Genomic DNA, 27557 nt, shown 5'->3' with positions numbered 1-27557 from the left:
ATTCATATTTCATTAGGAATTTGATGAAACCTCTCCAAAACGGCCAACGAATCCATATGCGTCATCCAAAGCAGCTGCAGAAAGCTTTGTACTGTCTTTCTGGGAAAGATACAAGGTAAGGAGGCAATGGGAGAGCCAAGGATATATTAGCACTGGGAGTCCTAGCTCTATTCAGCGGGGTATGTGTGTAAATGAAGCATCACACGGCCATATGTTGTGAAGTGCAAAATGATTCTTTATACTGCTGGATGGATTTAGGACGTAGACCAAAGTGTCCCACCTGCTCTGCGGTGCACCAGCTGTCATTCATGTCTCTTACCTATGAAGCTACTGCCTGTAATCTGTCCAGGGTGACAGCAGAAATACACTCTTGCCATTTTTTGCCTTTGCACAGCATCTGTGGTACTTTTACCCCTTGTGAGGATTGTTCAGTTTAATCAATTGCCTTAAAAATATAAGTTTACATGATAGAAAGTTGTCAGTGCAGCATATATGTTATGTCTAGTAATACATGACTGCAGCACTTATCAGAAATAGCACCGCACGCAGAGCTTTGTGTGTGGGTGGTAATAAGCAGTGATTGATCCGCGTACAGTGGCTGAATGCACTATCCTGCCATATGCAGGGAAGGTCTGAAGGAGGACTTATAGGGGTCGTCTCATAGAGACCATTCTTGCACTGCTCGGAACCTCACGTCTACAAACCAGCACAAAAAGTCACTCTTCTCTGGTGCTACATTCATCTGTATGGGGCCTCCATCTAATACCACAGTTTTCCTGCAACTGCTGGTCGCCATGCCATCTGTAATGTGGAAGGGGTTGACTCTGATGAGACAATTCCTTTAAGGCCTCGGCCCCACTATCAGTATTCGGTCAGTATTTTTTCTCAGGAGTGGGAGCCAAAACCAGGTGAGGAACAATCAGAGAAAAGGTATAATAGAAACAAGTCACCAATTCTGCATTTATCACCCACTCCTGGTTTTGGCTCCCACTCCTGAGAAAAAATACTGACCAAATACTGATAGTGGGGCCGCGGCCTTAGACCGGTTCATATGTCTGCAGTTCACTGGCCGTGTTTGGACTGCAAGGTCTGGGAGGAGTCAAGGGTCTCCTGACCCAATCTCAAAAGCCATATATATTGTATGTCTATGAAGCTGTAGAGTTCGGATTAGAAGACCAGTGGACATTCTGGGCATCATAGTCCACATTTAGACCGCAAATTTCTGAAGCCAGAATTTATTTACAGATTAAAGGGATATTCCCATCTCCAAGATCTAAGATTAGAAATGTAGTATAGTTCATCTGATTCTCTATGTCGCTTACCCCATGTGCAGGGCACTGCAGTAGCTTAGGTTTCCATCTTTAAAACCACTAACTACTAACTGTCACTGTATTAATGGTTGGGTTGTAACCTTGGATACCTAAGCCTCTGCAATGCACTGCACATGGGGTAAGCAGCATAGCGAATCAGATGAACTAGATTTGCCAATATTATTACACCTACTACATAGAGTATGAAGATAGGATCTAGGAGATGGGAATACCCCTTTAACTTTCAGTTAAAATAAAATCCACATTCTGCTGTGCTATCCTTTTTTGATAAAATTACACTACATGGAAACCCAATAGTCCCTAATCTAACTTATTGGTGGCTGTCTGATGCCAGTGGGATCCATCATGTGATGGGTCTGTCCCCTGGAGCTGAGTATATCAGCATATAGACCATAATATAACAACGAGCAATAAATAAGGCACCAGAGCAGAGGCGCAGATGTAGTGTCCAGTGACAGCATCTCTCCATTCAGTGCCGTCACATGTGGAGATTGTAGTAAGACTTTGGAAATGCTGTAGTTCCCCATCAGTGTAGGCGACTGAAGGTGGAGGTTCACTGTGAAGATGGATTTTTCAGCCACGTGCCACAAAACAAAATACCAATAGGCTATGTTGTAGGTAGCAAAAGGGGGAAGAAGAGAATTCACAGACTGCATAGCTTGTGTGTTATTGCTGCATAGGCTCTATGTATTTTCTGTATGGCATGGCTGAGATTACAGTAGCCACTATGAGTTACATAGGATTTTTATGCACAAATTGCAGAAATAAAACTGCAGATGATGCATCGTGTTACTTTACTGAGAGGTTTCTCATTTTTGGTGTGTAATCTTGGTGCCTGCAGTGTGATGTAACCAGAAATCCGCAGTATGACCTGTCATGTCCTACTGACAACTGCATGTGATATCCTGTGATTTCTAAGCTCTCGCTTTGTGACTTCTGATAAGTTATGTAGCTGATCATGTAGGATGCCCATGTCTGTACTGTATACATTCAGGGCAATATTTGCCTTTGGTTGTTCACCAGTTTAATATTTATGATTGATCCACATGTTGTTTCTCTGCAGTTTCCAGTTATCATCACCCGAAGTAGCAATGTGTATGGACCACATCAGTATCCAGAAAAAGTAATTGTCATTTTATCTTTTTTGTTTGCTCATTTTTTTTCCCATGTATAAAACAGTTTCTGAACTGATTTGGATCCATTTGCAGAATTTCGGCATTTGCTTTTTTGAATTAAATCTGATCTATGAAGTAGCCAGCTTCAGTGTCTGGACCACTGTATGTGCACCCAATACTCACTTGTATGTTTGTGTATGTATTGTGGTAGATCAACTCACTCTGTTTCTTAAAGAAGTAGGTACAGGAAGCGTTTATGTTTTAAGTGCGACTGGTTTAGTGCAATCCTCATAAACCACGTCACCAGAAAACATAAATACAGCATTTGTCCTGTAGAAGGAAAAACATAAAATAACAAGTCCATACAATAGTGCTGGTTAGCCCACCTGGCTTAGAGTCCAGCTTCCATGTCCTTTAGCAAAGGCATTCATTCCAGGAGACCTGCAATCTCCATACATCCACCATGTCTGAAACAAACAGCTCTCAGTTTACCCCACAGTCAGTCTCCCCCATGGGTGGAGATACAGGTGCATCTCACTAAATTAGAATATCATCAAAAAGTTAATTTATTTCAGTTCTTCAATACAAAAAGTGAAACTCATATATTATATGGAGTGATTACGAGCAGAGTGATCTATTTCAAGTGTTTATTTCTGTTAATGTTGATGATTATGGCTTACAGCCAATGAAAACACAAAAGTCATTATCTCAGTAAATTAGAATACTTAATAACAACAGCTTAAAAATGTTTTTAAAATCCAAAATGTTGGCCTACTGAAATGTATGTTCAGTAAATGCACTCAATACTTGCATCAATTACTGCATCAATGTGGCGTGGCATGGAGGCGATCAGCCTGTGGCACTGCTGAGGTGTTATGGAAGCCCAGGTTGCTTTGATATCAGCCTTCAGCTCGTCTGCATTGTTGGGTCTGGTGTCTCTCATCTTCCTCTTGACAATACCCCATAGATTCTCTATGGGGATAAGGTCAGACGAGTTTGCTGGCCAATCAAGCACAGTGATACTGTTGTTTTTAAACCAGGTATTGGTACTTTTGGCAGTGTGGACAGGTGGCAAGTCCTGCTGGAGAATGAAATTTCCATCTCCAAAAAGCTTGTCGGCAGAGAGAAGCATGAAGTGCTCTAAAATTTCCTGGTAGGCGGCTGCGCTGACTTTGTTCTTCATAAAACACAGTGGACCTACAAAGCAGATGACATGGCTCCCCAAACCATCACTGTTTGTGGAAACTTCATACTAGACCTCAAGCAGCTTGGATTGTGTGCCTCTCCGCTCTTCCTCCAGACTCTTCATTTCCAAATGAAATGCCAAATTTACTTTGCATTTACTTAGTGCCAATGACTGCTGACTTGACAGATGTCCAGAAGGCAGTTTTGTATATGATTGTGGAGCCTACTGAAACAGACTAAGGGACCTTTTTAAATGCTCAGGAAGCCTTTGCAGGTGTTTTTTGTTAATTATTCTAATTTACTGAGTTCCTGACTTTTGTGTTTTCATTGGCTGTAAGCCATAATCATCAACATTAACAGAAATAAACACTTGAAATAGATCACTCTGTTTGTAATGACTCAATATAATATGAGTTTCACTTTTTCTATTGAAGAACTGAAATAAATTAACTTTTTGATGATATTCTAATTTAGTGAGATGCACCTATATGTAGTGAGCAGCAGTTCAGCTGCCCCCAATCAACCTGTCATGGCTGATTAACCCCTTTTAGTCCAATATGCACTAAAGCATTACTTCAAGTTCATCTCCCAGCCACTAGGTGTCTAAAATCCACCTTACATTGTGGTGTATATCTATATCTAATCTCTCTCATGTGATGCTCGTTCAAACTCACCTGTGGCAAGTAACATGTGTGGGCAATATGAAAATCACACCTGAAGCCAGATAAAAAAGCGAGAAGTTGACTCAATCTTTGCATTGCTTGTCAGTGTGTGCCACACTGAGCATGCAGAACAGAAAGAAGAGAACTGGCTGAGGTCATGAGAACCAAAATTGTTGAAAAATATCACCAATCTCAAGGTTACAAGTCCATCTCCAGAGATATTGATATTCCTTTGTCCAGGAACATAATCAAGAGGTTTACAACCCATAGCACTGTAGCTAATCTCCCTGGACATGGACAGCAGAGAAAAAATGATGAAAGGTTGCAATGCAGAATAGTCCGCATGGTGGATAAGCAGCCCCAATCAAGTTCTAGACTGCAGTTTACGAAGATGTACTATATATACACCAGCGATAGTGGGATTTTTGGTGCAGATTTTTTATTTGTTTTCTGCTTTTGGGATATATATATCTGCTTATCCGCCATGCGGACTATTCTGCATTGCAACCTTTCATATATTTACTTGCTTTCAAAAAAACATCACAGAAAAGAAGCCGGCCTTCCCAACACCAGGTCACATTACCAATGCGAGATGCAGCAGACCCCAGTGATAAAGGTGGGGGCAAACACAGGTGCAAAATACTGATGTGACAGCCACCCCCTCCATGAATTGGCAGATATGTGAGTGGCTTTGTAGTACTACAATTGCACACAGATGGGGCTTGCATAGGACCCCAGTCACACTTATAGGTGTGATGCACAGTGTCTGGCTTACAGCATCTTGCTTGTGCATTGATAATCTGACCTGGTGTTGGTAAGGCCTGCTTCTTTTCTGTGATTTTTTTTTTTTTTTTATAATTCATGTCCTTTTCTGTGCGCTATATATAATTACCTGCCGCACAGCATATAGCAAACTGATATACCGGGATCATGGGTGCAAACCTTAAGAAAGCAGTTGGCAGAAAAGACCATGAAAAAAGAAGAAAAAGGTTACACTCACTGTCCCTTTAAAAGTCCTTTATTGCACTGCAGCTAAAAAAAACGCAGGCAGGGGAACGAAGTGGATCAAAGTCGGATGACGGCCGTTTCGGACTCCGAGAATTCGTTGAAGCGCAGGGAGCGCGAAACGGCCGTCGTCTGACTTTGATCCACTTCGTTCCCCTGCCTGCGTTTTTTTTAGCTGCAGTGCAATAAAGGACTTTTAAATGGGCGGTGAGTGCAACCGTTTTCTTCTTTTTTCATACATATATATCTTCATGCATACACACTTGCACATTAGAGGAGGGGTACACAGTGAGGTATGTATGGTGCAATTTTCCACAATAGTACATTGTAGTACCCACACAGGATAGGAGACTTGGGCTCACAGATGATTCCCTAAAACTATCCATTTACTTTATCCAGCTGTTTGCCCATTGCTGCTTGGCTGACAGGTTTTCTCCCGATTTAGCCAAGTATACATGCGCTTTCCATGGGGAGAGAAGAATAGGCCTTTGTCAGACTATGTTGAAATCCAAGAGGCTTGATCCTTTTTTCCCCTGACATTTGCCAAGTGGGGATATGGTTGTTGGTTGTCCATATTTTTATGCCAGAGGGGGATGATATGTCCCCTCTATAGATTTGTGATGCATGTCTAGGAGGACTTGTGCACTGGAGAGCTGGTGTTTAGTCTTAGTTCTTGGAGGACTGCAGATCTTTACACTTTACTGTAGTCTTCATCTATCTTTCTCCTAATAGTGATCCATTCAGAAGGTTTGAAGTGTTTCCTGCTCCAGTGTGATTGTAAATGCGGCATTAATTGCAGAAAGCATGGTTAACATCTGTTTTCCTGTTCTGTAATTCTGGTTTTATTGCCTGCACACCATGTTATTTCTTAAGTAAAGCAGTATGAAAGAAAGCCATTATGTGATCTTAATTGCACTTTGCTGTGTTAGGTTTACCATTACTGCGTAAATCTGCACGGGGCCTGAAATTACCCGCTAAAATGTCACCGCTGTGTGTTTAAGCACTCAGTAGGCTGGTAAAGGTCTAATTGATGGGTTATACTTGTGAGCTTTTATCCTACTGTGTGGGATAAATGGCTGCGTTCTGTACCAGGAGGACACGTTCTAGCATGTGTTATATAGGGTCATACAGACTGTAAGGTATTCACACATCAACCATAACATTAAAACAACCCGGCTATTAATTTCTAGGTCCTTCTCTTTGCTCTGATCCATCAAGGCATGGCCTCCAGAATACCTCTTTAGGTGTCCTGGTGTGTCTGATATTAACAGCAGCTTCTTTAAATGGGTTGTCCACTACTCAGACAACTTTCTCAATCTGGAAGCGAGTATAAGATTTGTTATTTTTATGGGGGCAAATATACAGATTCAGAAGGGCTTGTCTGAGTAGTGGACAACCTCTAGAAGTCCTGTAAGGAGATAGGTATTTTCAGCACATCTCACAGATGTTTGATCTGATACAACTAGAGAATCTGGAAGGAACAATAAAACTTTAAACTTTTTGAAGAGTTCCTTTCATTGATTCCTGACCACTTTTTAGAGTGAGGCAGTGCATGTTACCTGCTGGAAGAGGTCACTGCTGGTGGTTTATTGTGTGAGCGCAGTGTTCTTAGAAAGTGTCACATGGAGCAGACAGATTTCCTTCTGATATCTTTTTTCCTATTAATATGCTTCATCTTTACACTGTTATAGTTGATACCCTACTAATAATTGGTTTGTTTGCTTTCAGGTTATACCCAAGTTTATTTCATTATTGCAACACAACAGAAAGTGGTGAGTTATTCCAGTAAATGCTGATGTGAGAAATCCGGAAGCCACGTGAATCAGTTGAGATATTTTATTAATGCAGTCATATGGTGGAATCCAGTGACATCGTCCTGGAGTCTGTAATGCGTTTCTTGGTCATTAAAGCTATTACACTGCTGGGTAGCATGGTAACACATGTGCGAACATACCATTGTTGCTGTATATATACTTGAAGTATGTTTACACTAGCTGACAGGCGACACTAAACAACTGCTGATTGGCTACTTGCTTGCTGATTAGCATTCGTTTAATAACCTGTTTACCTAGCTGACCGCTCTTTAGATGCGTGCTGATAGATGAATCTGTTAAAAGGCCCCGTCACACTTAGCGACGCTACAGCGATCCCGACAACGATACGACCTGTCAGGGATCGTTGCTGCGTCGCTATGTGATCGCTGGTGAGCTGTCAAACAGGCAGGCTCACCAGCGATCAGGGGGGCAGCGACATCGTGGAAAGAATCTTTCCACGATGTCCTGCCTCTGGTTACCAGCCTGCTGAAGCAGGAGCAGGCTGGTGACCATGATAAACAGCGGGTTACTAGGGGCACACGCGCTCCTAGTAACCCGCTGTTTATCATTGTTAGGAGCCTGCAACGGTGAGCGGTAACCTCCCGCTCACCGTAGCAGGCTCGTAACCATGATAAACAGCGGGTTACTAGGAGCGCGTGTGCCCCTAGTAACCCGCTGTTTATCATGGTTACCAGCCTGATCGCTGGTCCCGCTTGTCACACACAGTGATGTGTGCTGACCAGCGGGAGGGCAAAGACCAAAAAATGGTCCAAGACATTTTGCAGCGATCAGCGACCTCACAGCAGGGGCCTGATCGCTGCAAAGCGTCACATATAGCGACATCGCTGGTGAGGTCGCTGTTGCGTCACTAAAACCGTGACTCAGCAGCGATCTCGCTAGCGATCTCGCTATGTGAGACGGGGGCTTTATAGATCATGAATCTGTTATCGATTGTTCTGTCAGTGTGCATAAGCTGCAGTTCTCGGTAGCACAGATCCTCTTTACACAAGATGACACGCTGGCAAGACAGATGATCTTTTGGGGAAATCAAAATATCATTTCACCTGATGAACTAGTGTTTTGCTTGTTTGTTCAGATGATTAGCAGGCTGTTTACACTTTGAGATTATTATGGAACAAGCAATTTAGAAATGCTTGTACACAATAACCGTGCAGTGTAAGTGCTCTTTTAGACTGCTAGAGAAAACAAACTATTGATCCATTATGCAAACTATCTAACAAACGCTCTGAGGGTGCTCCCAATCCCATCAAGCTTTCTGGCTTTCTACAGTAAACCCTACATTATACCCGACTGACATATTTTGTCTGCGCTATTTTTTTGTTTTCCTGAAAAAAAATTAGCTGGATTGGTTTGTTAAAGGGGTTGTCCAGGTTTTGGAAAAAAGTCGTCATTCACTCTATATGATTTTAAACTACTGAATCGTGATTCCCCAATGAGAACGGGCGGTCATGTGACCTCATTTATATGATTTGCATATTTGCAGTCAAATGCTAAGTAGATTTGTTCGGCTTCTCTCAATAGAAGTGACTTTAGAGAAGTTGACCACATCTAGTTGGCATGTGACCGTTTGTATACAAATCGTGGAATTGTGAGTGTTCTCACTACATGCTGTCACAATTCAGTAGTCTGCAGTTACATAGACAGACTTTTGTCCCAACCTGGACAACCCTTTGAAATAATTGGAAGTCCGTGTGACTATCTGGTTTTCATCATTGTGAAACTGATCCAGTTCTTTGGCTTACTGGATCCATTTAAGACTGATGATTACTGGTCAAGTTAACTCAGCCTAAGGGCTTGCTCACACTAGTGTATATTCTCTCAGAGAGTCAGGCAGATTATGCTAATGACACAAGGCTCAAACTCTGTCACAGTTTGATCCGAGGGTTATCGGAGTGTGATCTGATTCTCTCACATGAGAGAATGGTATCCCAGGAGTGGAGAAGACGGAGAACTTACTTTCTCCATTGTATCTATGAGCGTACATCTGATGACATCAGAGTGTAGTCCGTTGTTTCACATGCACCCATAGACTTGTATGGGTGTGTGCGATTCAATTATTAAATTGTTTTCTCATGGCAATTCAGCATGAGAAAACAATCGTAGATCTGCACTACTTGATAGTATAACATTGGGCCGAGTGCTCAAGCACATAGCCATGTTAACCACCAGTGTGACCCTGACACACATTCTAGATATCTGTCTGTTACTTTTATTTATTGTGCATTTATTTATAATGGCTGAATGTATTTGACAATTTTATTTTTTTTCTGCTTTAAAGCTTTATTCATGGTTCTGGGAGACAAACTCGGAGTTTTTTATATGCCTCTGATGCAGTGGACGCCATATTGACCATTCTAAAGCTGGGAAAGGTTGGAGAGATCTACAATATTGGAGCCACCTTTGAAATATCTGTCACCCAGCTTGCTAAAGAACTAATCCGAACGGTGAGTTGTAGTAGTTGCTGAAGTTCAGTCTTAACTGTGAAACAACCCCTGTAAGGATAGGGCCACATCTAGCAGCCATTGTTTAGCCGAAGTGCAGTTTTAGGGTATGTTCGCACAGTGCTTTTTTGCAGCGATTCTTTTTTTCTGCTACGTACATTTTTGATGCTTTTTTTTAAAAATCATTTAGTTGAATGAGTAAAATAACTCGGCAAAAATGCTGAAAAAATTGACTTGCTGTGAGGTAAAAAAAAAAATGCATCTGAGCTAAAAAAAAAAAACAGAAAAACAATGCACTGAATAAAAGTTTAGGAATCTCATTTAATTTGCAGCTACTGTAAAGTGAAACGTTTTTTTTTTTGCACGAAAAACACTCGGAAAGATTTCAGCAAAAATGTAGTGTGTGAACAAGCTCTTGCCATACAGTGGTGCATTTTATTGAATGCTTTTCTGTATCCATGCAGTATTGTCAGATAAAAACTACTGTTTTACTAGGCAAAGAAGTGATGTGATACTGTAGATTCAGTGCTAAGGGTTGGATGGGATCCCTTCTTGTAAGATCAAGTAAACTTCCTTTGAAAGATTATCCAATGTACAGTTCCTGCTCAGTGCAGTAATATGGCTGTGGGCACAGACACTCATTAGAAATGTCTTTGTTGTTTTTCTTGCAGCAGATTGAAGCACATTAATCCCTTTGCGACATGCGCCGTACATGTACGGAACATGTCGTGTCTCTCCCTTTGGCGGGGGCTCTGGCGATGAGCCCGCACCTTTCCGGGGACATGACAGCTGATCTGCACACCTGTCATGTGCCCCTAACAGCCGCTGGTGGAATCGCCATCTACCCACGGCTGTTAACATGTTAAATGTCGCTGTGAATCTGACAGCGGCATTTAACATGGCCGCGGCGGAAGGACGTCATAAGTGGCACCCGTGTCACATGACTGCGAGTCGCCGATGGGTTGGCATGACATAGCAAGTGAGAATTTCTGCTACACACAGGCGATCTGGTCATCACCTGTGTGTAGCAGAGATGATCAGATAATCACAGCTTCTAGTCTCCCATGGAGACTATTGAAGCAAGTGAAATGTAGAAAGACAATGTTTTTTAAAAATACAAAAAAAAAATATAAAAGTTGAAATCACCCCCCTTTCGCCCCGATTCAAAATAAAACTATAAAAAAAAAATCAAATCTACATATATTTGGTATCGCCGCTTTCAGAATTGCCTGATCTATCAATATATAAAAAGAATTAATCCGATCGGTAAACGGCGTAACGAGAAAGAAAAATTAAAATGCCAGAATTACTGTTTTTTTGGACGCCGCAACACTGCGATATAATGTAATAACGGGCGACTAAAACATTGTATCTACTCCAAAATGGTTTCACTAAAAATGTCAGCTCGACGCACAAAAAATGGCACACGGCCCAGATAGATAGAGATATAGATCTATTTATATTTATTTTTTTTATTTTATTTTTTTTAACAAACTTTGGATTTTTTTTTCACCACTTTAATAAAAAAAGAACCTATACATGTTTGGTGTCTACGAACTCGTAATGAGAATCGTAATGGCACGTCAGTTGTACCGTATTGTGAACGTGGTAAAAAAACAAAAAACAACTGTGGAATTGCAGTTTCACCGCACTTCACATTTTTTTCCTGTCCAGCACATGATATAGTAAAACCAATCGTGTCATTCAAAAGTACAACTTGTCTCGCAAAAAACAAGCCCTCACATGGCCATATTGACAGAAAAATAAAAAAGTTATGTCTCTGGGAAGAAGGGGAGCAAAAAAACAAAAGTGCAAAAAACTGAAAATTTGCTATGTAATCTAAAAACAGAATGAGGTAGGGGTTAAAACACAGATTTCAGTGATGCCTCTTATCAAGCTCTTTCTGTTTAGTTGTAATGATTGTTTTAGCATCTGGATCTGATCATTGCTGGTGTAGAGCAGCTCATGCCTGGTAGTCAGACTTCGCCCCCTTCTGCGATAAACCCTGGTGTGGGCGGGGCTAGCTTCCTCAGCTCTGCTTCATGCTAAATCTAAAAACTCTGTCACAACTGCTGCATCCAGTAAACTAAGTGATACATCGTTAGATTCAGCTTCCCTTTGCCTACATCAGGCTGCTCTCAGATGAGGTAGCAAGAACCGGCTGACAGATTCCCATTAAGCAGTTTCAGACTACCATATAGCTTCTTTATTAGAAAATGTGTGATATTTTCATTTCTGCCTCTCTGGCCTCCGTGCAAACATTGCCTGATTGCCTATTACTGCCAAGTTGTTGTTAATAAAATAGTCTACAGTTATGGATGGAGCGGCATAAGACTGATGTCCACTTAGCTCCTCATCACTACGCTACTTTGCAGTCTTATAGCTACTTTGGTATGTTCTTTGTAATGGAAGAAAGTTTCTTCAAAACATTTTCTGTTGTACTTTTCTGTTTTTAAGATACAAAATACCTCCTCCGACACCGAAACGGAGCTTTGGATGGATTATGTTAATGACAGGTAATATCATGCTCCTTTACCATCACTATCTGCACTTAAGATATTACAGTCCATCCTTTTCTATCAATAATTACGTATAATCCAACATGTGAATGTGTGCCCCCAATGGTCAGCACAGGGCAGGGGCTTGTCACTGCTGGACATTACAGCCCCTCATTCTGCCCTTTTTGACTGGTTTTGCCTATTCTTAAATGGGATGGAGCTGGAGTACGAGGTTCATCCACATGGTAACCGAGGCTGAAGAGTTCATGTGTGCACAGAAAGCCCGGAGACGAGGCTTGTCACTGGTATGAACGATGAAATCCAGTATCAGAGTGTGTGCCATACAAAATGTAGGACTTCTACTAGAGTTTACAGGGAACAACCCAGTATATGCATTAGAACAGCATGAGGCTGCGTTCACCTGGCCGCGTTTCGCAGTCCGTATCTTCTGCTTGTTTCCTGACCTGAACTCCAGAGTCTCCTATGTTATGAGGCTGCTGTGCTCAGACCAAAAGAAGTGCGGCCGATACTGGGATTGCTGTCAATACATGCACGCCATACACGGACATGAGAATGCGGTCTAATCTACTCATAGCCTCAATGAGGATTAGATGCAAAGCGTGGGAGCCAGGTTGTTTGGCTTAACTGTTTTCAATGTAATTTTTAAATGGAATAAACATTGGATTCTTTATAGCTGTATGGACATTGAGAGTGGTCTCTCAAGTGCTGCCATGAAATGGACTTCCCATAGGACCATTGGTATCCTTCAATATCTTCTCAATTGATTGAATATCCCAAAGAGGTCATCATAGTTGTTTACCAGAAAAGCTTAAATTGTCTTAAAGGGCCCCAAACTATAGTTATGTACTTTGTGTGAAATAGACCATCACGCCCCCTTTGTAACCTTGGTGTTTTTGGAGGTGCCTAATTTTCCTACTTGCATGTAAAGAATCTTCCAGTAGGCACAAAGAGAACTCTTGCAACCTGAGGCTTTGAGACTTTGGAGCTGCTGTCTTCACGAGGATTACTACCTTCTGTCCATGGGTCAAAAAAATAATAATAAATATATTACAGTGCCTACAAGTAGTATTCAACCCCTTGCAGATTTAGCTGGTTGACACATGCGGAATTAACTTGGCATTGTGACATTTGTACTGTAGATCAGCCTGGAAGTGGGAAATGCACTGCAGCAATTTTTTTTTTTTTTTTTAAACGTTAAAAGTTAATTCAGAGTGTCCTTTATTATTCAACCCCTCAAACCACAAGAATTCTGTTTGGTCCCCCTAAAGTATTAAGAAGTAGTTCAGGCACCAAGAATAATGAGCTTCACATGTGTGGATTAAAGATCTCTTTTGCCAGCCTTTTCTGACTATTTAAGACCCTCCCCAAACTTGTGAACAGCACTCAGACATGGTCAACATGGGAAAGACAAAGGAGCATTCCAAGGCCATCAGAGACAAGATCGTGGAGGGTCACAAGGCTGGCAAGGGGTACAAAACCCTTTCCAAGGAGTTGGGCCTACCTGTCTCCACTGTTGGGAGCATCATCTGTAAGTGGAAGGCTTATGGAACTACTGTTAGCCTTCCACGGCCTGTACGGCCTTTGAAAGTGTCCTCCCGTGCCGAGGCCAGGCTTGTCCGAAGAGTCAAGGCTAACCCAAGGACAACAAGGAAGGAGCTCCGGGAAGATCTCATGGCAGTGGGGACATTGGTTTCAGTCAATACCATAAGTAACGTACTCCACCGCAATGGTCTCCGTTCCAGACGAGCCTGTATGGTACCTTTACTTTCAAAGAGTCATGTCAAGGCTCGTCTACAGTTTGCTCATGATCACTTGGAGGACTCTGAGACAGACTGGTTCAAGGTTCTATGGTCTGATGAGACCAAGATCGAGATCTTTGGTGCCAACCACACACGTGACGTTTGGAGACTGGATGGCACTGCATACGACCCCAAGAATACCATCCCTACAGTCAAGCATGGTGGTGGCAGCATCATGCTGTGGGGCTGTTTCTCAGCCAAGGGGCCTGGCCATCTGGTCCGCATCCATGGGAAGATGGATAGCACGGCCTACCTGGAGATTTTGGCCAAGAACCTCCGCTCCTCCATCAAGGATCTTAAGATGGGTCGTAATTTCATCTTCCAACAAGACAACGACCCAAAGCACACAGCCAAGAAAACCAAGGCCTGGTTCAAGAGGGAAAAAGACAAGGTGTTGGAGTGGCCTAGTCAGTCTCCTGACCTTAACCCAATTGAAAACTTGTGGAAGGAGCTCAAGAATAAAGTCCACATGAGACACCCAAAGAACCTAGATAACTTGGAGAAAATCTGCATGGAGGAGTGGGCCAAGATAACTCCACAGACCTGTGCCGGCCTGATCAGGTCTTATAAAACCTACTCTCGTTTGCAGTTTGAAGGCTCTAACTTATTTGCATCTTATCAAACCAGCTAAATCTGCAGGGGGTTGAATACTACTTGTAGGCACTGTATATATGCTGGCTTAGATGCTAAAACACAGTCCATCTGCCCCTTTCACATGCTGACAGAGGAAATGTCCTGTGTTGAGCATGCCAGATCCTGAGATGTGGCAGCTGATTGTGACTACTGTGCTAATACAAATGACAATAATAAGTCATATAACTTAATGTTTAAATTTGATAGAGGTTTTCTAGGATCGCAGTATAATGGCCTCTCTTTATGATAGGCTGTCAATAACAGATTAATGGGGGCCCAACTCTCAGCATCCTGCTAATCAGCGATTTGCAGACCTGTTTACACTGCTCCATCTCGCTGCACATCCTGTTAATAGTCGAGGCTGAGCTGGGCATTTCAGCACTGTCCCATTCACTTCAAAGTGAGGCGTGGCACAATGTTCAGGGCACACAAAGCAATGTAAACAATGAAGCGGTTGCCTTGGCCTCTTCGAACAAATGTTCTTCAGGGGTGCAGAGAACCAACTTCACCAATCCGATATTATTGGCCTTTTCAATGGATAGCCCACAAAATCAGCTGATTTATGTTGTCCAAAGCTCCCGCCAGGGTTTAAAGAAAATACAGTTTGAAGAGACTAGACTAGTCCGGGGCTGCACCCAATGTCTGGCGCTGTGCCCAGCCGGCTTCTTTCACCAAGAGCACCGTTGCAAATAGCTGGCTGAGGCGCTTCCAGACTAGTCTCCTCTGTTTATTATATATTTAATATATTGTGCTACAGAGAAAAGCCTGCTGATCTGCAGTCACTTGGGCAGAATGAATCAACTGATAGTTCCCTTTAATATTTACGCATAGCATATAAATGACATGCCCTGTAACCCAAATGTCGCTGATCTTAGACATATTTACCTTTTCTTCTACAGACCTGTCAATGATCTTCGTTATGTGATGAAGTGTGAAAAAATGAATACTCTGGGATGGAGACCAAAAGTGGAGTGGAAAGAAGGCATCAAAAGGACAAGTATGCTGTATAATCTCTTCAGGGAGAAAGCTTCAGAATTTGCATTACACACAGAATTTGCATTGATTATCATAATTCTCTTTTTGAAGCAGTGTTTCATATCTCTTGGATATGCCATCACTTTATGATTCCTTGGGTCTGACCGCTAGGATCTCACAGGTGATGAAAATGAAGGGTAGAAAGCGCTATCTCGCCTTCTAATTCTCCCTGCAATGCTCCCAATCACCCTGCTGTGCCAGCCTCATTCACTTGCATGGGGCTGTGCTGCTACCAGGCGGTAAAGGCTCCATCTTACAGAGGAAAGCAGTGAATGGGGCAGAGCTTTACATCAGGGCTTGTCCTCTGTTCACAAGATCGATAGGCGTTTCAGAGGCCAGACAAGCACTGGTCATAGGGATGGCACATCCTAGCTGTATGTGATCACTGTGTGAGATGGGAACATTTTATTGTGGGGCTTTTTTGTTACAAAACCAAACTCAGAATTCACTAAACATATAGGATTGTTCACACTCATCCCGAAAACCTGGATCTTCTATTGTGAAGATCTGATCACTATTAACTGGGGATAAGTTTTAGGTCGGTTTCAGGTGGGCATAGGAAAAATTGTCATTTGGACTTGGGACAATTTTCCACCATATTATGATCCACATATGCAGGGTGTCCATTTATTACATCCATGTGGCATCTGTGTTTATATGTCAGCAGTTAAACATGTACATGATCAGATACCCATGTTAATATTGGTAATGTGTCCTTAAAAATCAGATGCTACTCACACAATTCTTATAATATCAGTTGGGTTTTTTTTTTTGTGCACCCATAGACTTGATTAAGCGAGTCTTATAAGAAATACGGAAGACGATAGTGCATGCTGGGTTTTTTTTCCCATACAGTACATGTAAAAAAGAATTGTCACCTGGAGAACCCCATAGGGTAACATTGGTCCTTGTGCTGTCCGATGTAAAATGCATATTTCTGTATAATACGTTCATCTGAACATGACCCTGGGTGGAGGAGCCTATTTGATTGGGACACGTTCATCCCAACACCACATTCCCAATAATGACTTATTGGTAATTTTCATTTTTTTTAACTTTTTGCCATCAAATCAAATGCAGCGGATTGTGGCAATAATAAACGTACACATCCTCTCCTTTCCACGCCCCGTTGGATCCAAAGCTTGCCGCTGTGGCTGTTCCGGTAGTGGTGTCTGCCCTTCAACTGACTAGTGGTCAGGTGATTAGAAGAGCAACGGATGTCTCTCTGGAGCAGCCTGCGCTAGATCTGTGGGGGCGCTGGAAGGGGGGTTTATCTGTTTATCATTTTTACTCAATCCATGCTTAAAAGAATATATTTAACTGTTCGGCAACTCATTTAACCTTCCAATTGGAAAAAAAAAATCGCCCTTATATGAGACAATTGGAGCACATATACTCCCTGACTGAGAAGAGGGTTATAACATGAAAAAAATGGCCACTGTGCCAGGGTTGCCAACAGTCTGTAAATTTACCGACAGTCTGTTTTTTTTTCTGTATGAAGTTCTTCCCAGTGTTCAGAGGCAGTAGGAAGGCGGAGCTTGATTTTGACAGGCAGCCTGGGAGAGCAGCCAATCCAAAGCCTAGAAAAGGAGGGGCGGGACTTTGTCATCCAATCCCCGCTGAGCTCACTCTCCTGCAGTACTATCAGAAGCAGCAGAGTGGTCATGGTGGGGGTGAGTCTGCAATGCAATACTAAAGTGTTGTGATGGATGTCTGGACTTCGGACTGCTCCAGGCAGCTGTTGTAGGAGATATACTATCGGTGAGCAGAGCAGCCGGCTCTGCTAGCTCCCAACCCCTTTCTACATTATATCTATAAATCATGATAAGCAGCGGCAGTGCTCTGTGCTGGTGACCCCTCCATCACCCCCTGTACAGAAGGAATGCCTATATGACCCATGGCAGCACATGTATAGCTAAGGTATATATTCATTTCCTAGATGTAATTTTATATATAACACCTCTAGGAAATGAATATATACCTATACTCATTCATAGACTGCTTGTCAGATATACAGTATAAACATATTTCACAAGCACATTTATGAATAATATTTATGTGCTTGTGAAATATGTGTATACTGTATATCTGACACGCAGTCTATTAAGTGGAGTAATGAAAAAAATCCCACAGTATTGCATATAAAAAGAATTGAGGTCGCCCTCCAGCTTGAGATCGGATAATTAGAGAAGAGCTGCATGAGGAATAGAGGCTTTTTCACTTTTTACTCCTAGACGTTGCATCGCTGCCTCATTTCTTTTGCTATACAAATATAACTTATTTAGGCCTTGTATTCCAGGAGTCTTTATAACCCCCTCCCCACCCTCTGTGCCCACTGCACTGAGCACCACCGTATGTACATGTTCATATAAGTGCTACCTCACCACCCGTCTATTGTTTAGCGGCAGTCCTCAGGAACGCCAGGTCATATATATGCCACTGTTGCATTGGGGAAAGCCCCATTAGTAGAGTGGCAAAGCATCTCAGTAGAGGGTATACATGTCCTGTACATTGCACGGAGAGGAGCCATATATGGACACCATGCATATTTAGAAGTGTGCCTTCACTGACCTGCCTCCTATTTTACCTAGGCCCGCACTACTAGATGCATTATGTAAAATAGGAGGCAGGTCAGTGAAGGCACAGTGAGCTATCATAAGAGCCTACAGATGAATATGTAAGCAGAGCACCAGATAGAGCGCGCCCCAAAGCATGAGTATATCATTATCTCCAAACTGAAAGTAAAGATTACACAAGAACCACAGGACGGATTTCATCAACCCAGGTATCATTTTAATCACTGTAATGTCGCCCACCTGACAGTGTATGTAGTTTACTGAGCACAATCCTGCTGACAGGTGTTCTTTAACAGATCCCCTCCACAAGAGACCTTTAAATCACCTTCTGCAACGCTGGGAGAAGACAGACGGGGTCGAGCCCGATCTTCTAATTATACTGCAGTGTTTCAGAGAATATTCTACACAGCTACAATCCTGCAGCAGCCAGGATGCGATTCATGCTGGGCTGGGCAGCATGAACCGCCTGACAGGTTCTCCTTTATTCTCTAGACATCACCAATTTGAATAGGAGCAAATCAGAGCCAGCAAAATCATTCTATGAAACAGTAGCTGACCACTAATGGTGACAGACAATGAGGCCACTATGGGGTCCATGAGTCGAGCCCGTGACACTAAGGGGCTTCAATAGTGGCAAAATGACTTTATAAGTGCCACAATACACAGAAGATATGCCCTTATGTGCTTGTGCCTATGCATTGTGACCAAAACTACTCCACTCAATTTTTTTTTTTTGATGGGGGGCCCTCATTGGGACTTTTGCTATGGGACCCCATCATTTCTATGTACGCCCCTGATTGGAACTACATTACTGCCATGAAAAAACAGATAAGTGCACATTATGTACATGGAGAACTTTGGCACAATGGAACCGCAATATTGATCTAGAAAATTCTGCAGAAGGAAGGTACTTGGCACATAAATTGGCCATTGTCTATGAGCCCAACAGCTAATGTCAAAGCATACCTTGTTGTTGGGTCCCTGTCCTGATGAAAAACTCTCTTGGACTACAAAGCCTACAATTTATGGGGCAGGAAGGAACCAGCTAATTAAAACCACCTACGGCTGATTGGAATAAGCGTGCACATGTCACAGGCCACAGTGCGAAACGCCGGTCGCCATATGATTGGTGCGTGTGCACTCACACTGACCTCTTCACATGCCTGTTGAATAAAGGTAGTATGTGATTCCACTTCCAAACAATAATTTTTACCTAGGTTATGGCTCCCCCTCCCACTCTTTAGCCCTACCGGCCGTATTTCTGAAATGTATGTATGATATGAATGGCCTGTGCCCATCTGTCCCTGGTGGTGGAGCAGGCCAAATAACCTTACCTTACGTATCATCCATCTTGTTCTTTCATTATGTATAACACATATACTTTTAGAACCTGGCTGACACTTACTCTTGAGTAGGCGTTACATGTCTAGCTATATAGGCATGACGTGCTGCCCTGTACAGGAGGCAGAGCTCAGCCTTGTGTCACTTGTGACGCATAATTACAGTTGAGCTTGGGGCCTGATTCACATAAAGTTGCTATTTTTTTTGCTGTGGTAGCTCTTTAGGCTGGAATAGTTTTTAGCATGGCTTTCCATGTTTCAGTAATACGTCTGATTCATCATTATGACTATTCAACCAATGGATGTAAAACATCTACACACCCATGTTAAAATGCCAAGTTTTTGTCATGTGAAGGATGATTTCAGAACATTTTCCACCTTTTTATTGTCGCCCATAATCTGCACAAATCCATTGAGAAACACACTGAAATCAATTTGAGAGGGAAACTAACAAAACTAAAAATGTGGTTGCATAAGTGTGAACACCCTCTTATAATTGGGGATGTGGTTGTGTTCAGAATTAGCCATTCACATATAAACTCCTGGTAAATAGTAGTGAGTGAGCAGCTGCCATAATTGCCTTATTACCGTAAATTATAGTTTACAGTGATTCTAATTAAGAACACAAAGTTTGGCTGTTCTAGTAAGATTTGTGTAGACTTTTTATATCCACTGTAGATCCCTGTCATGAAGAAAGTAGAAATCTGTTACAATCGTGTGGTGTAATTTGGCATATCCTTTTACAAGATGATTGAGTAGTTGCATTTACACGCAACAATCTTCTGATCTTGCAATCAACGTGGTTAACACTCTTGAAGGCATGCTATGGAGATTCCTACTACGTTGTTGCCTGCAAGTCTTTACTTGCTGGGATGATTGTGATTGAAATTAGAATCCTATACATTATTGAAGTATGAAAAGCTTCCCATAGTTTGGAGGTTTTCAGGAAAGCTACGATCTAGGATTGTGGGTATATCACTGTGTAATGAAGAGGCTGTGATACATCAGGAGCTGAAGTAGGCTCGGTGACAATGCCTTTAGTAGCTGGTCATCTTGGCGGTCACCTAGCTGAATTCCTTTAGGAGCTGGGCATCTTGGCGGCAGGGCTGTGGAGTCGGAGCCCATTTTGGTGGAGTCTGAGTCAGTATAAAATGGACTGACTCCGACTCCTAAAATATATAATAAATTGGGTACAGTAGTTCAATGCAGTTTGTGGGGAATATTTTTTCCTAAAAATTTGGGAAAGTTATGAAATGTCCTATTCCTGATCTAAGGATCTAGACTTTTAGCTGAGATGAATCTGTGCTGCAGTAAATTTATCACTTAAACATGAGCCATGTATGAGGGAGTCGTGGAGTTGGAGTCGGTGTCATGTAAATTGAGGAGTCGAAGGTTTGACTTACCGACTCCACAGCCCTGCTTGGCGGTCACCTAGCTGAATGCCTTTAGGAGCTGGGCATCTTGGCGGTCACCTAGCTGAATAGACTTTATTAAAGCTGCAATTTATATCGAATTGTGATGTTTATTCTAGGTGAAAAGTTAAGTTGTGCGGTATATAATTAATTATTAAATGTCAGATCTGTTAATTTTTTTTTCCCCCATTTGTTTTAGTTCAATGGTATAAAACCAATTTCCACAATTGGAAGAATGCAGAGAGTGCACTAGAGCCATTTGGTTGCCAAGCATAGCCATTAAGGAATGGAGAATTCTGGGAACACCAATTGTTTAATTATCCTCTGAAGAAGACGTGATGAGAGATACATGGGATTGAAGTGAAGGCACATTCCAAGTTACAATATGAATTGTAGAACGGTTACATCTGAATGTTTGACTACTGTGCAATTAAAAGAGAACTACACTGTAAAAAAAAAAAATAAACAACTTTTAGCATGTCAGAGAGACATAACAAATTTTAATCGTGGGGGTCCAGGTTCTGAGACTCGGCCACGTGCTGCTCTGATTGTACCCTAAGGATGAACTCCATAGACTTTCCAGCTTGGCTCGTCTTCAGTGTGTGAGGAGGGCAGCGCTCGGCTGAGCACTTCTGCTCATTTGCTTTACAAGTTGGGAATTTGAGCATCCAGACCCCACTGAACAAAACCTCTCATATGTCAAAAGTTTTGAGAAGTGCAATTATAATTTAAAGGGGTTCCAACTCTATCAACCACCGGTTCATAAATTGCTATGAATGGCAGCCCCATAGACAGTGAATGAGATTTCAAAATGCTAGTTCTTTTTGTGATTGGATTGTTTACGCCACATAAATATTTTCTTTATTAGCAGCACATTGCCCCATGTAAACGGGATGTGATGCGATAGCAAGATACTGTAGGCAGACAGAATTGTTCTGCTCTCATCAGTATTCAGCCGCCTCTATAAACGGGCTAGTAAACAAGTGCCGATCGATGTGTATATAGTCGATCCGCTCGTTAACGGGCCCGTCCATGTGGATCTAAAGCAACATTCATTTAGACGAGCTCTTCAATTTCTGCAATAAATCTTTGACCCAGCAGCCGTCAGAAAATGAAGCCGTGATTGGCCTCAGCTGTAACCCACCGGGGGTAAAGCTCATGCACCTTCTAAATATGTGTTGATATGAGTGGCTTCTAAATGTATAGTCAGATTTTATAAGTGATGAAAGTGTGACTGCATATTTCCATTGACCTTTAGGACCATGTCATCTTTGGCAGCCTAGTGGGAGTGTTAACTAGATTGTTTGTTTAGTTATTACAAATGTTCTGAATTATATGAAGGAAATTTTTTATGATAATGTACAATTTGCACAAATCTTTCCAATGTTAATAGATTGAACAGTTAGTTTTATGCTTTTCTTGTCCCTGACATCACACAGTGCTCGTTATACTTGTTCAGATGAGCGTACAATTGGTCTGTGTCCTGTGTAGCATACGGACAGCACACTGCCCAATGCTAGTCAATGTGCTAGTCACATTGTTGTTTTTTACGCATTTGTTTTTACATGGTCTGCATGTAGAAAATCGAATGAGTCCCGATCAGACTCGCCCATTATAAGTTAATGGGCGTGCAAAATACTGGTCACATACCATCTGTATGTCTTGTGTTTTTCACAGGTCCCTTACAATTCTGAAGATATAAAACTGTATTTGACCTCTTATTATTTATTCATGTAAAAAAGTAACACACTGATTACATACAGATGAAAAACTGTCATCTTTTTCTGGAAGAAATCCAGACGAGTTTGCAGACCGTCATCTGAACCTGGCCTTATTGTGTGCCATTCATGAAAGCTGAGGCTCCTGCGCAGGCCCCGTAAATGCCAGTGGAAATATTAACTGTAGCACGGGGTAGAAACTTTCCTCTATATTAGGTGGAACATTCTGAACAAAAAAAGTCAATATGAGATTTTTTTAATTGTAAAATAATTTTGTATTAATTGCTGAATAAATCCAACTTTTGTAAGTAATAAATGTGGTATATTTTACACTATTCTGTTTGTTTCTTTACCCTTGAATGTAATGTTCTCCCATATTATGAGCCTCCATAATCAGTCTACACTGTTAAAATGCTTTGGAGTACAGCATTGTTCTTTTGAGATCGGCTGGGAAATCCTCTTTTTACTTTGGCATAGATTGATTTCTAAAAGACATTGTTTAAAGGGAATATCTGGGACTTTGCGCCGTTCATCACTGGTACAGAGCGGGCACAGACCGCTCCTGCCGGGGATTCAGCCGCCTCTACTGATGTCATGTCAACAGAGCGCCTGCTTCTTTTCCGCTCCGCTCTGCTGACGGGGCGGGACTGTGAGTCATTCTGATTGACAGCCCGATTCCCGCTGCCTAACTGGGGAAGCCGACTGTCAATCAGGATGACGTCGGAAACCACACCCCGTCGACAGAGCAGGGCAGAAAAGAAACAACTGAAGACCCGGCAGGAGCTGTCTGTGACCGCTCTGTACCAGTGATGTACGCCGCCAGGCACAATAGTCAGCTCGGTAGCAACCACCTGCCTGTTGGTGCTCAGGTATATTTTTAGTTTTTCACAGAAACTCAGATATACCATTTAAGGTTATGTTCCCACGATGAGTCTTCGCTGCTGCAAATTTTCTGCAGCTATTAGGTACATTCGATTACTTGTGTTTTTTTACCCTGCGTTTGTTTCTTTTTGATATGTCATGTTTTAAATAAAGCTGCTAGGTTTTTGATACTTCCTGGTATTTGGCTTTGAGAAAACTTTGATTAAGTCATGCATGCAAACTAGAATCAATAAATTGCAGACGTGCTTGTTTATACAATCACTACCTGACAGTATCCATGTATGAGGATGGGAATAATCCTTTACATGTCTATTTGCTTCATTGGCTTCAGCACTTAGTAAACTGATCATTCTGGAACTGCAGTAAAGAAGGTAATCCAGCTTGTTCAGTAGAGGCTCCCCTCACCTACAGAGGTCTGGTGATTTATCTGACAGCCCTTAGGCTGTGTGCCCACGTAGCGTTTTTCAAGCGTATATGCTGCGGAATTTCCGCAGCGTAAACGCTTGAAAAACGCATGTAGATCCGCACCCCATGGTCCCCAATGGCATTCCGCAATGTCAATGCCCATGCTGCGGATTTTTCCGCAGCGTATATGCTGCAGTCAAAAATCCGCAGCATGTTCATTAATTTTGCGGAAGCGCTGCGGAATCAATGTGCGGATGGTACCCAAGTCTGGAGGAGAGGAGACTCTCATCCAGACCTGGGTACCAAAGAACCTGTAAAAAAAAGAATAAAATAAAGTTTATACTTATCTTCTGATGTTTTCCCTCCGTCGCGCTGTTGTCTGAAGGACCTGCCACGTCATTGAGTCATGTGACCCACCACATGACTCAATGACGTCACCGCAGGTCCTGCACACAGCGTGAGCCGCTCAAGCCTCCGGACGGGGCAGAGAATGCATCAGAAGGTGAGTATAAAGTTTATTTTTTTATTTTTTACCATTCTGAACAAGTTGTCAAGCACTTTTCCAAGTGATGCTTGGAGAAGTGCTTGATAACCCGCATGCGGAAATGCATGCAAAGACGCCTCACAAACGCTTCTACCTGGCGGGAAAACCGCATGTAATATCCGCATGCGATTTTCCCGCCAGGGAGAAGCGTAAAAAATATGCTTCAGGTCCGCAACGTGGGCACATAGCCTTATAACCAGTACATCACCTGCAAATAATAAAACATCTAGAAATCACAGTAAGTTCAGAAAAAACCAAGACCGGTCAAGAATGCAACATAAAGTTACTTACCAATCACAAAAACTCAGGTATAAAACGTATTATTCCTAATTAAAAAATATCTAATTTTATTATGTACTTGAAAACAAAAAAGAAATATAATGCAAAGTTAGAGGACAAATTAAAGAGCGAAAGGTTGGTAACGCAGAACCTGAAAGTTCATCCCTCCTACTGGAGAATACATAACGAGGGACAAGGAAAGTCAGAAATCTGCATGAGCAAGTGAAGGAGTAAAGCCGGTAGTGTGTACTTCTAATGGGGAAGTGTTTTCCCAGTGGAAATAATTCAGTGCTGTAGACCACAACTAAGGCCTCATTTCAATGTCTGTTTTTTATGGATTGAAAATGTACTTATTCTAATTTATATAGACTGTAAAAAAAATTCTAGACATTTCCGGTTTTGATCAGAGTCATGGATCAAACTCGCCCATTCAAATCAATGGGTCCATGAAAAAGCTTGGAAATTTTTTTTCTCTGCATATGGGAAAACGGGCAAACAAACTGAAAGTGGATAAAAACCAAATCTAGCACATGGTCTTTTTTTTTTTTTCTCATGTGCAAAAAAGCTGTCTGAATGTTGCCTAAAGGCCACGTTCACTTCTTTGGTATTTGGTCAGTATTTTGCATCAGTATGTGTAAGCCAAAACCAGGAGTGGAACAATCAGAGGAAAAGTATAATAGAAACACGTCACCACTTCTGTATTTATCACCCACTCCTGGTTTTTCGCTTCCAAATACTGATGTGAAGTACCGACCAAATACTGAACGTGTGCACATGTTCACACACGTTGTTTTGCTGCATATTTTGCAGCAGATTTTTATGCCAATTCTCAGCTGCATCTTGCAGTACCATTAAAGTGTATGAGAAACCAGAATTCTCTGTTCACATTTTGCTTTTTGTTTGCTGCTTATTTTCTGCCTTGCTTGCGTTTTTGGAAAATAGTGCATGTCACTTCTTTCAATGTTTTTTCACCCATAGGAAGTAATGGGTGGTGAAAAAAACACTGCAAAAACGCGTTTTTGATGGCAAAGTAGAATGGGATTCTTTATTTTTTCATGTGCAAATTGCCTCTTCAGAGAAAAAGAGGACTTGTACTCTATAGCACCACCTATTGGAAGCAGCAATCCTACAAGTCACAATCAACCCTTTAACGAGTCGTGCAATATGACTTGGGATAAAAGCCAAATCCGAATCTCAGTTTGCAGACACGGTGTTTCGGGCTATTGGCTCTCGTCAGTGCAAAGTATGAGATCTGATTTGGCTAGGTGAGAGGCTCTGGACTGAGGTCTAAGGGGTAACGTTTCTCCTTATGGAGAGTGACACACCAGCTCTGGCACGTCAAGGTAAGGAGACTTATTCGCCATGCAATGCTCCTCTGGGAAATTTATTATGCAAATTGCCTCTTCAGAGAAAAGGAAGAAGAAAAAACAAAACTTTATGTACATGCCTAGCGACAGAAGGACAGTGAAAAAAAACTCATCAAAAAACGCAGCTGTTATCCTGCCAGAGAAAAGTTGTCAGCAGATTTGCAGCAGTTTTAGTTGCAGAAAAAAATGTGTGTGAACATAGCCTAAAGGTTGTGTTTGCAATTTTTTATAGGTAGAATTTTATTTTATTTTTTGTACAACGAATTCTAGTAACCTTGCCTAGGAAAATTTTGTAAACAAAAAGTGTAATAAAAGCTACGCAAAAGGCCATATTGTCATTGATTTTTAGGAACAGACAAACAGAAGAAAGTCAAAAAGAGATCAACTGCATAAGTGTCCCATTGATCTTTATGGAGTCTGTCTGGTTTTTGTTATGTTTCAGTATTTAGAGTGGAAACCAAAGTTCTGATACAAAATGGTACCCACACCGACTTCTTAATAATCAACGGGGCTCCTTAACTTCAGTTTTAATTTAATGCAGCAGATCCATTTTTTACATTCATTTTGCTTGTCTTTTCCTAAAAATTGAACAAATGAAATATCAAAACGGAAGTGTGAAAGCAGCCAAATATGGTTTTGATGTAGTTTTCACTCAGGTTAGGCACATTGCCATGTAATTATGGGAAGTTCCTAATGTAGCAGTCACCACCAGAAGAGGCACATCTCCACTAGATAACAGGCTGCATGGTGATTGGTTATATGCTTTTCGGGTATGTGCACATTGCATCTTTTCATGTGAATTTGGCCTTTAACCCGCCTGAAAAAGCTAAAAAAATGTAAAAAATAATTATGGTTTGCTGTACATTCATTCCGTCTTTTGTAAATTCTTTTAAAGTGAGTCTTGTCAGGTCCGATAACGTTATTAACCTGCAGATATAGGATTCTTTTCTGCAGGTTAATAGCTTCATGAAGGTGATCTTCTGCTGTGCGGCATTAGTGTAGAGCTGGCTGTCAGTCGGCGCCGTGGGTGTGCTTACAGCCGCCACTTTCAGTGCTGTGAGCGGTGAGTGTAATTGCTCGGGGCACGCCTGCATGACTGATAGCTGGCAGCTCCTGGCAGAAATAAAGTTAATTTTCTTGGGAGCCACACTTTCAGTACTTTGGCTGAACACCCTCATAACGCTATTAACCTGCAGGTTAATAGCGTTATCGGACATTACACGTTCCCTTTAACAGCTTCAGGCTTTGAAAGTCCTGAAGTGGCTGAAAGAAGTGACCGGTCCAGTCTTCTGGTAGCATCCACTTGGAAGCCAACACTATTTTATATGTAAAATTAAAAGCAAAAGCTAGCCATCTATTGTGGAAATGCTGTGGATTTCCACCACGGATTCCATTAGTTTATTCTGAATCTGTGCACATAACCTTGGGGTATGTTCACACGTTGAGTATTTGCAGCAGATTTTTCTGCACCAAA

At 41.9% G+C, this 27557-nt stretch overlaps 1 protein-coding gene across 2 annotated transcripts in view; it reads left to right on the top strand.

The window, feature by feature from the left end:
• The window catches only part of TGDS (TDP-glucose 4,6-dehydratase), a 39737-nt gene extending 16796 nt beyond the window's left edge, over positions 1 to 22941 (top strand). For both annotated transcript variants that reach the window (XM_073664142.1, XM_073664141.1), the window contains exons 6-12: positions 17 to 115; positions 2395 to 2454; positions 7027 to 7070; positions 9412 to 9577; positions 12032 to 12090; positions 15425 to 15522; positions 21088 to 22941. In XM_073664142.1, coding sequence (XP_073520243.1) covers positions 17 to 115; positions 2395 to 2454; positions 7027 to 7070; positions 9412 to 9577; positions 12032 to 12090; positions 15425 to 15522; positions 21088 to 21164 — 603 coding nt within the window. In that variant the 3' untranslated portion in view covers positions 21165 to 22941. The remainder of the gene's footprint in view (positions 1 to 16; positions 116 to 2394; positions 2455 to 7026; positions 7071 to 9411; positions 9578 to 12031; positions 12091 to 15424; positions 15523 to 21087) is intronic.
• The last annotated feature ends 4616 nt before the right edge of the window (positions 22942 to 27557 follow it).

This window comes from Phyllobates terribilis, unplaced genomic scaffold (assembly GCF_046119375.1).
Source record: "Phyllobates terribilis strain yellow unplaced genomic scaffold, ASM4611937v1 Scaffold_2__4_contigs__length_985480577, whole genome shotgun sequence".
Classification (NCBI taxonomy): Eukaryota; Metazoa; Chordata; class Amphibia; order Anura; family Dendrobatidae; genus Phyllobates; species Phyllobates terribilis.
Note: the sequence above shows the minus strand (reverse complement) of the source record. Positions and strands in the feature narration are given on the sequence as shown.